This window comes from Elephas maximus, chromosome 22 (assembly GCF_024166365.1).
Source record: "Elephas maximus indicus isolate mEleMax1 chromosome 22, mEleMax1 primary haplotype, whole genome shotgun sequence".
Lineage (NCBI taxonomy): Eukaryota > Metazoa > Chordata > Mammalia > Proboscidea > Elephantidae > Elephas > Elephas maximus.
Window position 1 is genome coordinate 1290393 of NC_064840.1, and position 12909 is coordinate 1303301.

Sequence of the window (12909 nt, forward strand, 5' to 3'; positions counted from 1 at the left end):
AAAAAGCGACCCTCCCTGAGAATCATTAGGAGGTGTGTGAAGAGCACAGCACAAAAGACGAGTTTTCTTTACGAGATAAATTGTTAGAGCTTTTATTTTCCACAGGTAGGACACAAAAAACACATACGCCTCCCAGAAAAAAAACCACTTCAAAGGATCACACATTTTCTAGGAGGGCAATGTGTTCACTCCTTGTCAAGTTTGCTGAGCAAATGGCAGTGCCAGTGGTTGGACGGTGGGTAATAATTGGGGATCCTAGGTCACAGGGGTGGCATTTGGAACTCGCTTACCCTGTTCTACGTTTCAGCAAATGCCATCAGGAAAGACCAGTCCCTGGACAAGGATATCATGCTTGGTAAGGTAGAGGGTCAGTGAAAAAGAGGAAGACTCTCAACGAGATGGGTGACATGGTAGCTGCAACAATGGGCTCAAGCTTAACAACAATTGTGATGATGGCGCAGGACCGGGTAGTGTTTCATTCTGTATACATAGGGTGGCTATAAGTCAGAACGGACTCAATCGCACCTAACAACAGCAACTACCCTGTTCTATCTTTCAGGACACTGGGGATGTTGCCGACTGCTCCCCTGGGCAGCTGGACTCACTCTCACACCCTGTCTTGGTTCTACTCCCCATCACTCAGTCAGTTTCCCACTCTGTGCCTGACACACACACCTCGCCTGGGCTGGAGCAGTGAACCTGCAGTGGTTCTCAGACACCCACTGGGCCCACAGCCTGTCACTCTGGCCTTGTCAACCAGGGAATCTTCTTCTGTGAATGCTTCCTGGACTTTTCCAAGGTACTCTGGAGCACCTCCCTGGGCCCAACTCCAAGTCTGCATCCCAGCCCCAGGAGGGAAGTCACTTCCTTTTCAGGTAGTCATCAGAAGTGGGAGCCTTACCTGCTCACATCCCATTGGCCAGGACACGGTCACATGGGCACCTTCACCACAAAGGAGCCTGGGAAATACAATCTCTGGTTGGGGCCCTGCTTCAGGCTAAACCTGGGGGCTAATTAGACACAGGAGGGGAGTGGGTGCTAGAGGTTAACATCTGTGTTTAACACAGACTTGAGTTCCTGAAGGGAGGGACACGGTCTACCTCCATCTAACTTTAGCACAAGTCTAGACGCAGAATAGTTTCTCAGTAAACGCTGACTGGATTTATGACTATGAATGTAAGGGTACCTGCAGATTCTCTCTGTGGAAGACAAAACAAACAGACAAACATCTTGCAGGCAGGCGGCTGCCTCAGTGGGCTTTACTTAGCGGCAGGAGCCTGAGAACAAGGACTGTAATGAGCTCCCCGTGGACTCGAGTAATATGCTTGCTGGGCAGGATCCCCAAACGAGCTCTTGCCATATTCTATCCCCTGGGTTCCCACTCTCAGCCCTCCGTGTCGAGACAGTCTGCGCATCTGGAAAGAAACCGTCAGCCTTCCCCGGAGAACACCTTCTGAGCACTCCCAGGTGTGCACAGGAGGAAAGCAGAAGTCCGTTTCCTGGTAAGAAGCGCACACGCTCTTAACTCACAGAAGACTAAAAAGTTCAACTCAACTCTGCAATGAACTCACCATCGGGTGCAAACTGCACACGAAACCTTCATCCCCAGGAGGAAACTTTTAATAAAGTCACGTGCGACTGAAAATGAGGCGGCTAATGGAACTGTTTCCTGGCCAGTGTAGGGACGTGCCACAGAGGCAGATGGGCTCGCTGGAAGTTATCTGAACAATCACTGCTGACAGATGACAAGAGAGAAATTTTCCAACGCTGAGGGCTAACCAGGAAAATCCACTGGGGAAGCATGACGTGGGGGCTACTGAAACGCTGGATGCGCGTCCACGGCCCTTCTGCTGGGGTTGTGAGCAAGAGTCCAGAGAGTGGGAGCATCGGGATTTCACTGCATTCCCCGTTCTGGAAGGTTCTCTTTCATGCAACCCATGCTATATGGCAGTGCTGCCTGGGACAGAGATTCAAGGGTAAGGAGTGCCTGGTGGGAACCCCAGGAAAATCTGATGGGACAGGGGAAGAGGACAGGATGGGGGCATGATCTCGCTGGGAAACCTGTGAATTGGTGTGGGTCCTATATCTCACAGTTACCCCCTCCCAAGGTGAGGGAGTTGGGGTACTGACACCCCAATTCCTGTTCTTCACAGATGGGGGCTTGCCTGGGAGGTGTCCGTTACCAGCACTTCCCGTCTGCCCACAGGTGAGAAAAGTTGGAAGGAGTTTAAGGGGACTTTTGGTGTGATGGGTATGTCTATTATCTTGATTGTGGGGATGATCAGCACCCAGACCCAGACATAAAACTTTGGAAGGACCTGACAGAGGCCCAATAGTCCCATCTAGCCTGCGCATCGGATGTTCTGGGAAACACCATGCATTTGGAAACCAGGTGCTGGTGGAGGAGGGCGGTCAGCGGGGCTCCAGAGCCTGGTTCTGACAGAGAGGTGGGGGTGGAGGAGGGTGGTCAATGGGGCTCCAGAGCCTGGCCCTGACAGAGAGGTGGGGTCTTGCGTTGGCCTGACCCTCCTCTGGGCAGGGCCTCACAACTCTAAATCATCACCCTTCCATCTTTCCCACAGAAAAGCATCAAGATGTTTAAATAAAGTTACCCCCGTGAGTCGATTCCTTTTCCTGGCTTCACGGGTGCAGTAAATATTTTGCAATGAAGCCTTTATCTCTTAGATAAAAGAAGAGCTTACGGGAAGTTCCTCGTTTGACTTGCTTATAAATCTTTCCTAGTGAGGCCTGCTGCCAAGGCCTGCCCCAGCGCCCTCCCCCTTCCTGGGTGTAGGGCTGTAACTATTGACCTGGGATGTGGAAGGACCCCCAGTTCCAGAGGTCAGGCATCTCCAGGAGTTGGATGAGCTGTCCTGGATGGGAACATCTCGTTCCTATGTTCCTGAAGCTCAGGAAGGCAAGGCTAGGACCCTCAGGGCAGAGTCTGTTACTGACATGGGGTGAGGCCGGGACCCTCAGGGTGGGGTCTGTTACCGACAGAAGGTGAAGCCAAGCCCCTGTTGACTTACTAGATGGTGCAGACAAGAGGCCAGGGAGAAGGTGCTGGCCCCCATGTTCCATTTTCCCCCAGAACGGTACTGGGTGAGGGTCAGGTGGATTCAGCACAAACTTAGGAGTTGTCTTGTTGCAGAAGGAGCCCCTGAACAAAAGTTCCTGCTGTTCTGTGGACCCAGGACCAGGGGAAGGGGGGAGGCTGGGAGTGGAAATGTGCTGGCCCAATGCTCTCCTGGAGAGTAGAGAACTGGGAAAGGGGCTCTGCGTGGATTAAAAATGCACTAAGGCTCTCAGAAGACATCAAAGTCAATTTCAGTTTTCAGGAACTAAAAGCATTTTGTGGAGTGGCATGGTGATTAAAACCAAAAATGAAACCCGTTGATGTCCAGTCAACTCTGACTCATCGCCACTCTATAGGACAGAGTACAACTGCCCTGTAGAGTTTCCAAGGAGCACCTGGTGGATTCGAACTGCCAAGTGAAATGAGTATATTTATGAGAAGCTAGGAGCCCTGAACATCAAAGGCAAGCTTAGAAAACGAACCGAGGGACAGGGGAGGAAAAGGCGGTTCAGAAGCGAAAGGAGTTACCGGAACTGAATCATGGGGATCCCTCAGGCACCATTCCCAGAGCAGTGGCGGCAGGCTGGTGCTAGCGTTCGGCCACAGTTTCCTCAGCGAGAAGCAGCCAGCCACCCAGCCTACTCACACCTCCAGAACCAGAGAAGAACGGCGCTCTGGGCAAAAGCTAAGTACTTGCATATATTTTAGTGTATCCCTCCACCCCCAAGTTGGCTTCAGCGGCTGAATTCCCTAGGCCTGAGATAGGCACTGTTGAGCACCTAGAGCCATCCTCTCGGCCTTGGAGAAGGAATAAATTTGCAATTGGGGGAAAAGACAATTTGTCAGCTTCACTAACTGGGGGAGCTCAGGACAGAAGCGGCTCCTGTCCAGGCATAAACAGTCTGTGGACTTTGAGTACCTTTCCCCTCTGCATGGACCTGTGTGGGCCTATTTCAGGAGAATAAGCCCTTGTTGGCAGGCTCCAACTATTTCAGCTTTGTGGTGGAGAGGCGGGTGTTTGATGTTTGACATTGCTTTGCCTATTAAATAGGGTCCTCACATACCCACATCAGGGGCCTAAGGACTGGTAGCTCCACTCAGGTCACCAAACCACCTGCAACAGGGGTCTAAGGATAACTGGTACCTCCCAGTCCTTGCAACCAAAAACATTGGGTGCCCATGGTCTGTCTGCAGAACCCACCCACCTGTACGCTCTAGGGAACAGGGACACACTTTCCTCAGGGACATGTGGGGGACGATTCTCAGCCCCCTGCCTTGTTCAGAATGTGACCCCCTGCTGCAACCAGATACTGGTACCTACACCAATCACCCCTGCCCCTCTAAGACTGTAGGACAGAGCCTGTATCCCACACTTGATGATCAGCTACCTGGACACTTGAGCTCAATTCGTACAGGAAAAGTGAATGGACTCCTAGACTGATATACCTGATAACAGCTCTAGCCATCTGGGGACAGGACGTCAGAGCTCCAAAGGTGAAAATAATCAAGCTAGCTCACTCGAGCAACCCATTTGGGCATATCAAAACAAAACAAAGCTAGAAGCTACGACACAGTAAGCAAACATAAAATAAACTAATACAATAAACTTATAGATGGCTCGGAGACAACAGTCAATATCAGTTCACATAAAGAAACAGACCATGATCCCCTCAACAAGCTCTCAAAACAAAGAATCAAGGGATATTATAGATGAAGGTGCATTCCTGGAATTACCAGAGGCAGAATACAAAAGATTAACATACAGAACCCTTCAAGATATCAGGAAGGAAATAAGGCAAAATGCAGAACAAGCCAAGGAACACAAAGATAAAGCAATTGAAGAAATTAAAAAGATTATTCAGGAACATAACGAAAAATTTAATAAGCTGGAAAAATCCATAGACAGACAGCAATCGGAAATTCAGAAGATTAACAATAAAATTACAGGAGTAGACAACTCAAAAGAAAGAGAAGCAGATTTGAGCAAGTGGAAGGCAGACTTTCTGAACTTGAAGATAAAGCACTTGACATTAAAATATTTGAAGAAAAGTCATATAAAAGCATTTGAAAAAATGAAGAAACCTTAAGAATCATGTGGGACTCTATCAAGAGAAATAACCTATGAGTGATTGGAGTACCAGAACAGGGAGGGATAACAGAAAATACAGAGAGAATTGTTGAAGATTTGTCGGCAGAAAACTTCCCTGATATCGTGAAAGATGAGAAGATACCTATCCAAGATGCTCATCAAATTCCACATGAGACAGATGTTAAAAGAAAGTCACCAAGACATATTATAATCAAACTTGCCAAAACCAAAGATAAAGAGAGAATTTCAACAGCAGCTAGGGATAAACGAAAAGTCACCTACAAAGGAGAGTCAATAAGAATAAGCTCAGACTACTCTGCAGAAACCATTCAGGCAAGAAGGCAATGGGATGACTTATATAAAAAATTGAAGGAAAAAAATTACCAGCCGAGAATCATATATCCAGCGAAACTGTCTCTCAAATATGAAGGTGAATTTAGGACGTGTCCAGATAAACAGAAGCTTAGGGAATTCGTAAAAACCAAACCAAAACTACAAGAAATACTAAAGGGAGTTCTTCCATTAGAAAATCAATATCAGGTATCGACCCAAGACTAGAACACTGGGCAGAACAATAAGAAGTCAACCCAGACAGGGAAATAAAAAAAATAAATCAAGATTTAAAAAAAAAACTCAAAACAGAGTAATGGTGATGGCATTATGTAAAAGAAGACAACATTGAAATAATAAAGAGGGACTAAGAAATGTAGTCATAGATCTTCCATATGGAGAGGAAGATAAGGTGATACAGGGTTTCCAACCTTGCATTATAAACGCTCAGACCCTCTAGGCACTGTCTCTGTTATGGATTGAATTGTGTTCCCCAAAAATGTGTGTCAATTTCGCTAGGCCACGACTCCCTGTATTGTGTGGTTGTCCTCCACTTTGTGATCTGATGTGATTTTTCTATGTGTTGTAAGTCCTAACCTCTATGTTGTTAATGAGGCAGGACACAATCTACAGGATTAGGTTGTAATTTGAGTCAATCTCTTTTGAGATATAAAAGAAAGAAGTGAGCAGAGAAACAGGAGGACCTTATACCACCAAGCAAGAAGAGCCAGAAGCAGAGTGCATATTTTGGACCTGAGGTCCCTGTGCTGAGTTGCTCCTAGCCCAGGAGAAAATTGATGCCAAGGATTCCCCCAGAGCTGACAGAGAAAGAAAGCCTTCTCCTGGAGTAAGAGCCCTGAATTTGGACTTGTAGCCTCCCAGAATGTGAGAGAATAAACTTCTGTTTGTTAAAGCCATCCACTTGCGGTATTTCTGTTACAGCAGCACTAGATGACTAAGACAGTGTCCACGTTCTTGTTCTCATGTACGATCTTAGCGCAGACTGATGCTGTCAAGTGTGGATTAAAGCTCGTCATGTTTGAGTGTGTTTAGAAGGAAGGACGTCTCCTCTCTGGGGATGATGATGGGCTGTCACTTCTGCTCAAGGAGCCCTGGTGGCATGACGGTTAAATGCTCAGGTGCTAACCGAAATTGGCAATTTGAACCCACCACGGGCTCTGGGGGAGAAAGACCTGGAGATCTGCTCCTGTAAAGATCACAGCCTAGGAAACCCTATGAGGCAGTTCTACTCTGTCACATGGGGTTGCTATGAGTCACAACTGACTCTACAGAACCCAACAACAACAACATTGCCCATTCACCGTGCCCACAGTGTGTAATCACCCATGTGGCCAGCACAGACGAGCTTGGTCACAGGCCATCCACATGGACGCCAAGCGCTCCACCAGGAGCCAGCCTCTGTCCTTGCACCGAGGCCCCAGTGAGCAGCAAGGCAGAGCCAGCCCTGCCCTCAGAGCACCCTGTCCAGAGAGGGGAGCAGGGAAGGAAGGGATAGCCCACCAATGCAGAAATTAGACATGGGTGTTGCTAAGGAACCGGGCCCGAGCTGGGAGGATGAAGAACAGGGAGGTCAGAGGGGACTTGAGCTGAGACACTGAGGCAGGTGGGTGAGTGATAGAGCCAGGAGTCCTCCCTGAGGACACATGGCATTTCATACAAACTGAATCAGCATATTAATAACTCTCTTTGCTAGTAACATTTCCAGAAAAGATAGTATCAGTAAGTTACCACTGGCAGTGATAATGGGGCCAGGAATCATTTTGGAAAACAATTTGGCAAGATGTTTCAAGAGTTGTGAAATCATATATTCTTTTTAATGCAGAATCCCAGTTCTGAAATTTAACCTGGAAAATAACAAACATGAGGGGAAAAAAAAGCCAGAAGGACAAGAACATCAATATCCACATGTATAAAAGGTACACATATAACATATATAAACATACATAAACAAAATACACGTTCTTGTATATAGAAAATGTTGAGATACCTACACATACACACCCCCATAGAAATAACCTAACTGTAAAATAGTGCAAGGCTGCAATAACTTGTGATATTTAATTGAATGTTGTACATACACTCCAGTGTCAAGGGGTTGTATAATCATGAACAACCGATAGTAATGCGGAAGACAGTCTCTGAGAGAAGACTAAACAGGTGGTTGAACAGCAGACATTGAGGTAGGACCACGTAGATTACGCCTGCCTGTGGACAAGGACGCAAACGTGACGTGGTAAAGCAAATATGTTTGGGGAGTGGTGTACAGTTCAGCTTCTGTTTGTCTCCTTTGAAGAAGCAACAGAACGTTGCGCAGTAAATAAAACCTGAGGCAAACAAAGGGCCTCACAGATCCCTCCATTTCTCCTTCCTCCTCCTCCCCTTCCTTGCCACGCCTGCTTGTCTGCCACAGGTCCATGTCCACACCCCTCCCTGACAGGTAAGGTCCTGAGAGTCCATGGGCGCCCTCCGCTCCCCCAGAGCTAGAACGTGCTGGGTACTCCATTGTTAGTTACAACAGAGCTGGCTCTGACTCACGGCGACACTACGTAAGTATGACAGAGGAAATGTCGCCCGGTCCTGCGCGGTCTTCATGATCTCTGTTGCTGGACCGCTGTGTATTCTGAGTGCCTTCCACCCGCAGGGGCTCATCTTCTAGCACTGTACTGGACGGTACTCGGTAGGTGCTCCATACGCGTCTAGGAGTTTACCCATGTGTGCTTGCCTTTAGATTTTCGTTCAGAGACTCACCGTCCAACCCACCTTCCACTACAAAAGACTTTAAAGACCGCACGTTATTTTAAGAACGGCAAGGTTTTATTTGATAAAATCACAACATACTTTTGATACTTAGTGGCATTCGCTATCTTCCCCGTTTACAATCTATGTCCTATACACAATCCTATCTTTTTATCTTTGGCCAAATGATGTGTGGATAATAAACTACTGCAGAAGCCAAGATACATCAGCTTATAAATAAAGTGCACTACTACTTCCATTCATCAGAAATACCAGGTTTAGGCAGGGTTCATTCATTATTTCTCTAGATCTATTAGCTACGTGGAGTGGACATGCTGAGAGTTAAAACACATAAAGAATTGTCTGAAACGAAAGCAGTTCCTTACTTGATTTGCTTCACAATAAAACTAAATAAGAGAAAGAACTCCCAAGCGTAACTCTTAGGAATACAGTGTTGTCACTCACAGGCTCTCACAGGCATGCGGAGGGTCTAACACTGAGCCACACTCAATTCTGGGATCGCAGGGGAGCCTGGGGCAGGGCTGGGCCCACTCCCACTGCCCACGAGCTACGGTGTCTGTACAGGGGCTCCGCTACATCGGCCAGGACTCCCCTCAGCCCAAGCAGGGTGATGGTATCTCAGTGCACTGGGTCACTGATGCACAAGGGGCCACTTCATGCAGGCTCCGTGCCGAAGAACGCACAAAGATTAGCCACGAGAACACTCAATGTGACCAGGGTAAGTCACACCAAGAGCTGACTGCACAAAAATAGAAAGGTCCCCAGGTGCACCTGAAGCCAGGCAGGTGCGTGGGGGTGAGGAAGGGGCTCAGGCGACATCCACTCACAGTTCTAAAGGAGGATTTTCCAGTATGAAAAACAGGGACCTGCGTCTCATCCGCGTTATTTGCAAACCTGACTGATGCCACGGTCACAGTATGAGTCTCCGCAGCTCATTCCCAAGTACAGTGATGGCTCTCGGGCTCCACCTCAGACCCGCCCTTGTACCCCAGGTGCTCACCCACACATGGCCATAGCGGTGATCCCGCCCCCTGAGGGGTGAGCCCATAATTAACACCGACACCCAAGACGTGGCTACTGTCACACCTCCTACCCTGGTCAGCCAAGGGTGAGGGAACCATCAGTGCTCCCTCAGCATGGGCTGGCCATCCGGGGAGAAGGCGGCCTCTCCTTGGCATGAAGTGGCACGTCTGTTCCCCCCGCTCCCCACTATGACTGCTCCCTGGGACAGAGTGGGCTCTGGGGAGTGGGGTTTAGAAAGTTCAGTGATGTGGAGGGGGCCCAGAGCAGGAGGAGTCAGCTGGGGACACTGTGCACAAAAGCACTGGGAGCCGGGAGATGGGGTGCTGGAGGCTGACTTGGGGTCTGGGAGTCAAAGGTACCAGGGAGGGGCGGAGGGGGTCTTCACATTGGCCGGGTGTCCACTCTCTGGGACAACTGTGAGGACGTGACGGGGGTGAGGTGCCCGGTGTGGGGAGCATGGGGTATTTACTCCCCCACCCCCCACCCCGCTGTGCCTGGCTGGCCTGCAGGGCATGTGGCGTCCCATGGGGGCCTGTGGGGGTGTGGGGACCTCAGCCACACTCAAAGACCGCCTCTTGCTCAATGTCCAGTTCCCTCCAGTGGTCATGGCGTCCGGGGCTTGTGTGCAGTGCATGTGCCATGATGCAGCCTGGTGATGGGAGGCACAGCCTTGCAGCTGGCCACCTGTCCTCAGTCACTTCCTCAGGAAGCCACGGCCCACAGCCCCTCCTGGACGTGCGGCCCCTGAGTCAGCAGCCATGGGCACCCCACACAATGGTCACAGGTGACACTGTCTCCAGGCTGTAACCCCCGCTCCAGGCCCCTCGAAGGTACGGTCAGTCTCTGGGGCTGTTTTGGGGGGATGGCCGGTCAGCAGCCCTCTCACACAGCAGATAGGTCCACACGGTGGGAGGAGAGGCTGCTCTTGTCCCAGGGGCTGAGCTTCGAGGAGGCTGTGGCAGGCCGGGTCCCATTCATCTGCAAACCACAGAGGGGTGAGGGTGAAGACTCTGCTCCCCAGACCTGCCCTGTGAGTGCACGAGCCCTGAGGCCAGAGCCCTGGGGGTCCTCCCTGCCAGGGAATGTTCTCCTGAGGGGCATCTCTCCATGATCCTGCACCATCTCCCTTCCTCTCACTTCCTGTTTCTGACTCTAATTCCCCAAGGTGGTCTGCATCCACTCATTCATCCATTCATCCATCTGGTCATTCACTCATTCATCTGTCCATCTGTTCATTCATTCATCTCTCCATCTAATCATTCATCCATTCATCTGTCCATTCATTCACTCATCCATCCATCTGGTCGTTCACTCATTCATCTATCCATCTGTTCACTCATTAATTCATTTGTTTATCTCTTCATCTAATCATTCATCCATTCATCCATCTGTCCATCCATTCATTCATTCATCTATCTCATCACTCACTCATTCATCCATCTCTCTGTTGTTCATTCATTCCTTCATCTCCCCATCTAAGCATTCATCCATCTGTCCATTCATTCATTCATCTAGCCATCTGTTCATTCATTAATTATCCATCTAGTCATCCATTCATTCATTCATTCATGTCTCCATCTAATTATTCATCCATTCATCCATCTGTCCATCCACTCGTTCATCTATTCATCTCTTCACTCACTCATTCATTCATCTGTTCATTTATCTGCTCCTCTTTCCATCTGTCCATACATTTGTTCCATGTTCATGTACACAGCATACTCTGTGCTGAGCATTGTTGCAGGCCATGGGGTTACAGTGGGAACAAGTCTACCAGATTCTTGCCCCCTGCCCCAGAGTCTACATCACAGGGTGGGGGGCAAATAGTGGCCATTAACCAATGAATAGACCACTCCAGGTGGTGGCAGAAGTATGGTGATGAGATGGGATGGGGCCCCCTTCAACCAAGTGGTCCAGGAGGGCTTCCTGAGGACACCTGAGGGAGGACCTGAGTGACAGGTAGGAGGCGCTGTGTAGTGAGAATGCATGACCGCATCTGCACCAGGCTGCCAAGGGGCCCTGCCTGCATCTGGAGGGCAGGAGAGGGTGGGTCAGTGTACTGGTTGAAAGATGAGAGGCTTGTTGAGACCCTCGGACATGGGAACCTGATTTCTCAGGTGTCCCTAAGCGGGGGCAGCTAATGCAGAGGTCACACTCTCCCAGGGAGGGCTGTGCTGGGACTGCTGTGCTCCCATGGGGCTCTATCAGCATGTCGGGGTCTGCCTCCTGGTCAGCTGATGGGAGCACAGCGGCCTGGCCTTGGGGACCTGCCTCGGGTGGCCCTATCCTGTGCACATGGGGCCTGCAGGCATGCATCAGGCATGAAGGGCATAACACGCCACTACTGCTGCTGGCCCAGCGCAGGACTACAAAGGGCAGGGGAGCATGGGGTTAAGAGCCAGCCTGCGTCGGCTGCGAGGCCCCAGGAGGCAGGAGCCAGCCTTGTGTCACCTCGCAGGGCAGCAGACAGAAAGCACAACCCTCAGCGGCAGACCAGGTAGCAGGTCAGCGTGGGATGGAACGGGGCATTGAGCAGTCAAAGCAGACGGTGGGCCTAGAGGAGGCGCTGAAGCCACTCACGATGTCGGAGGTGAAGGGCTTCGCGTGGGTGCTGCGGGCGGAGCTGCTGGTGAGGGACCAGATCTTGGTTTTGTGCTTGAAGGCAGCTCTCACCTTTGGAAAAAGGACGGGGCTCAGGAGAAGTAGCTTCTGAGGCTCAAATAGCAACCATTAGATCTAACTCTAAATGGAATTGGCCCGGACTCATGGTGAACCTGAGCACAATGGAATGAAACGCTGCCAGTTCTGTGCCATCCCCACGATCGGTTGCAGATCTGACTGTTGTGATTCACAGAGTTTTCACTGACCAATCTTCTGGAAGTAGATTGCCAGGCCTTTCTTCCTAGTCTGTCTTAGCCTGTCAGACCCCTGAAACCTGTTCGGCAGCACAGCAACACACAAGCCCCCACTGACAGACGGGCTGTGGCTACACATGAGGTGCACTGGCCGGGAATTGAACCCGGGTCTTCTGCACGGAAGGCAATATTTCTACCCCTAAGCCACCACTGTCTCATAAACACAGGGCAGTGGGCAGGACAGGCGAGCCCAGGTCAGGACAGACTGAGCTGCGAGGTGCTGGCTCATGTGGCAGCCATGGGCTCTGTTCCCCTGCCTTCCCACCAACACGGGGATGAGGATCTGGCCCAGTGTGGCCTCTGTGCAGTTCCAAATGGGGGACGGGATGCACTCAGCTCAATGTCACAGCTGGCAGAGTACACTGATGGGCATCGAGGACCCCAAGGGGGATGCGAACAGACACACATGCTCACAGGCTTGACCAGGCACCCCTGACCACATGCACCCCTGTCTTGGGCTGCTGGGTCAGCTCCAGGTCTCTGCACCCACGTGACCTCTCTGTCACCGCCTCTGTGGGCTGCACCCCTCCCTGCCCCCGCCCCCGCCCTGCCTCCTCCCTGGCATCCATGTGCAGACAGACGGCCCTCACTGGCCAGGCCCAGGCAGGCCCTCTGCCTGGTGCCTGCTCACTCCCGACAGCACCGTCCACGACGGCAGCCCAGCAGGGGTGCAGAACACCAGCCCACGTTCAGGAGAC

General features: G+C 50.6%; 1 protein-coding gene across 1 annotated transcript in view; it reads right to left on the minus strand.

Annotated features, from left to right (window-relative positions):
* Positions 1 to 8252: 8252 nt before the first annotated feature.
* The window catches only part of ADGRD1 (adhesion G protein-coupled receptor D1), a 108403-nt gene continuing 103746 nt past the window's right edge, over positions 8253 to 12909 (minus strand). Inside the window, exons 27-28 of the mRNA XM_049865589.1 lie at positions 11877 to 11969; positions 8253 to 10274 (exon numbers count right to left, since the gene is read on the minus strand). Of these exons, the coding sequence (XP_049721546.1) occupies positions 10179 to 10274; positions 11877 to 11969 (189 nt within the window). The 3' untranslated portion in view covers positions 8253 to 10178. The remainder of the gene's footprint in view (positions 10275 to 11876; positions 11970 to 12909) is intronic.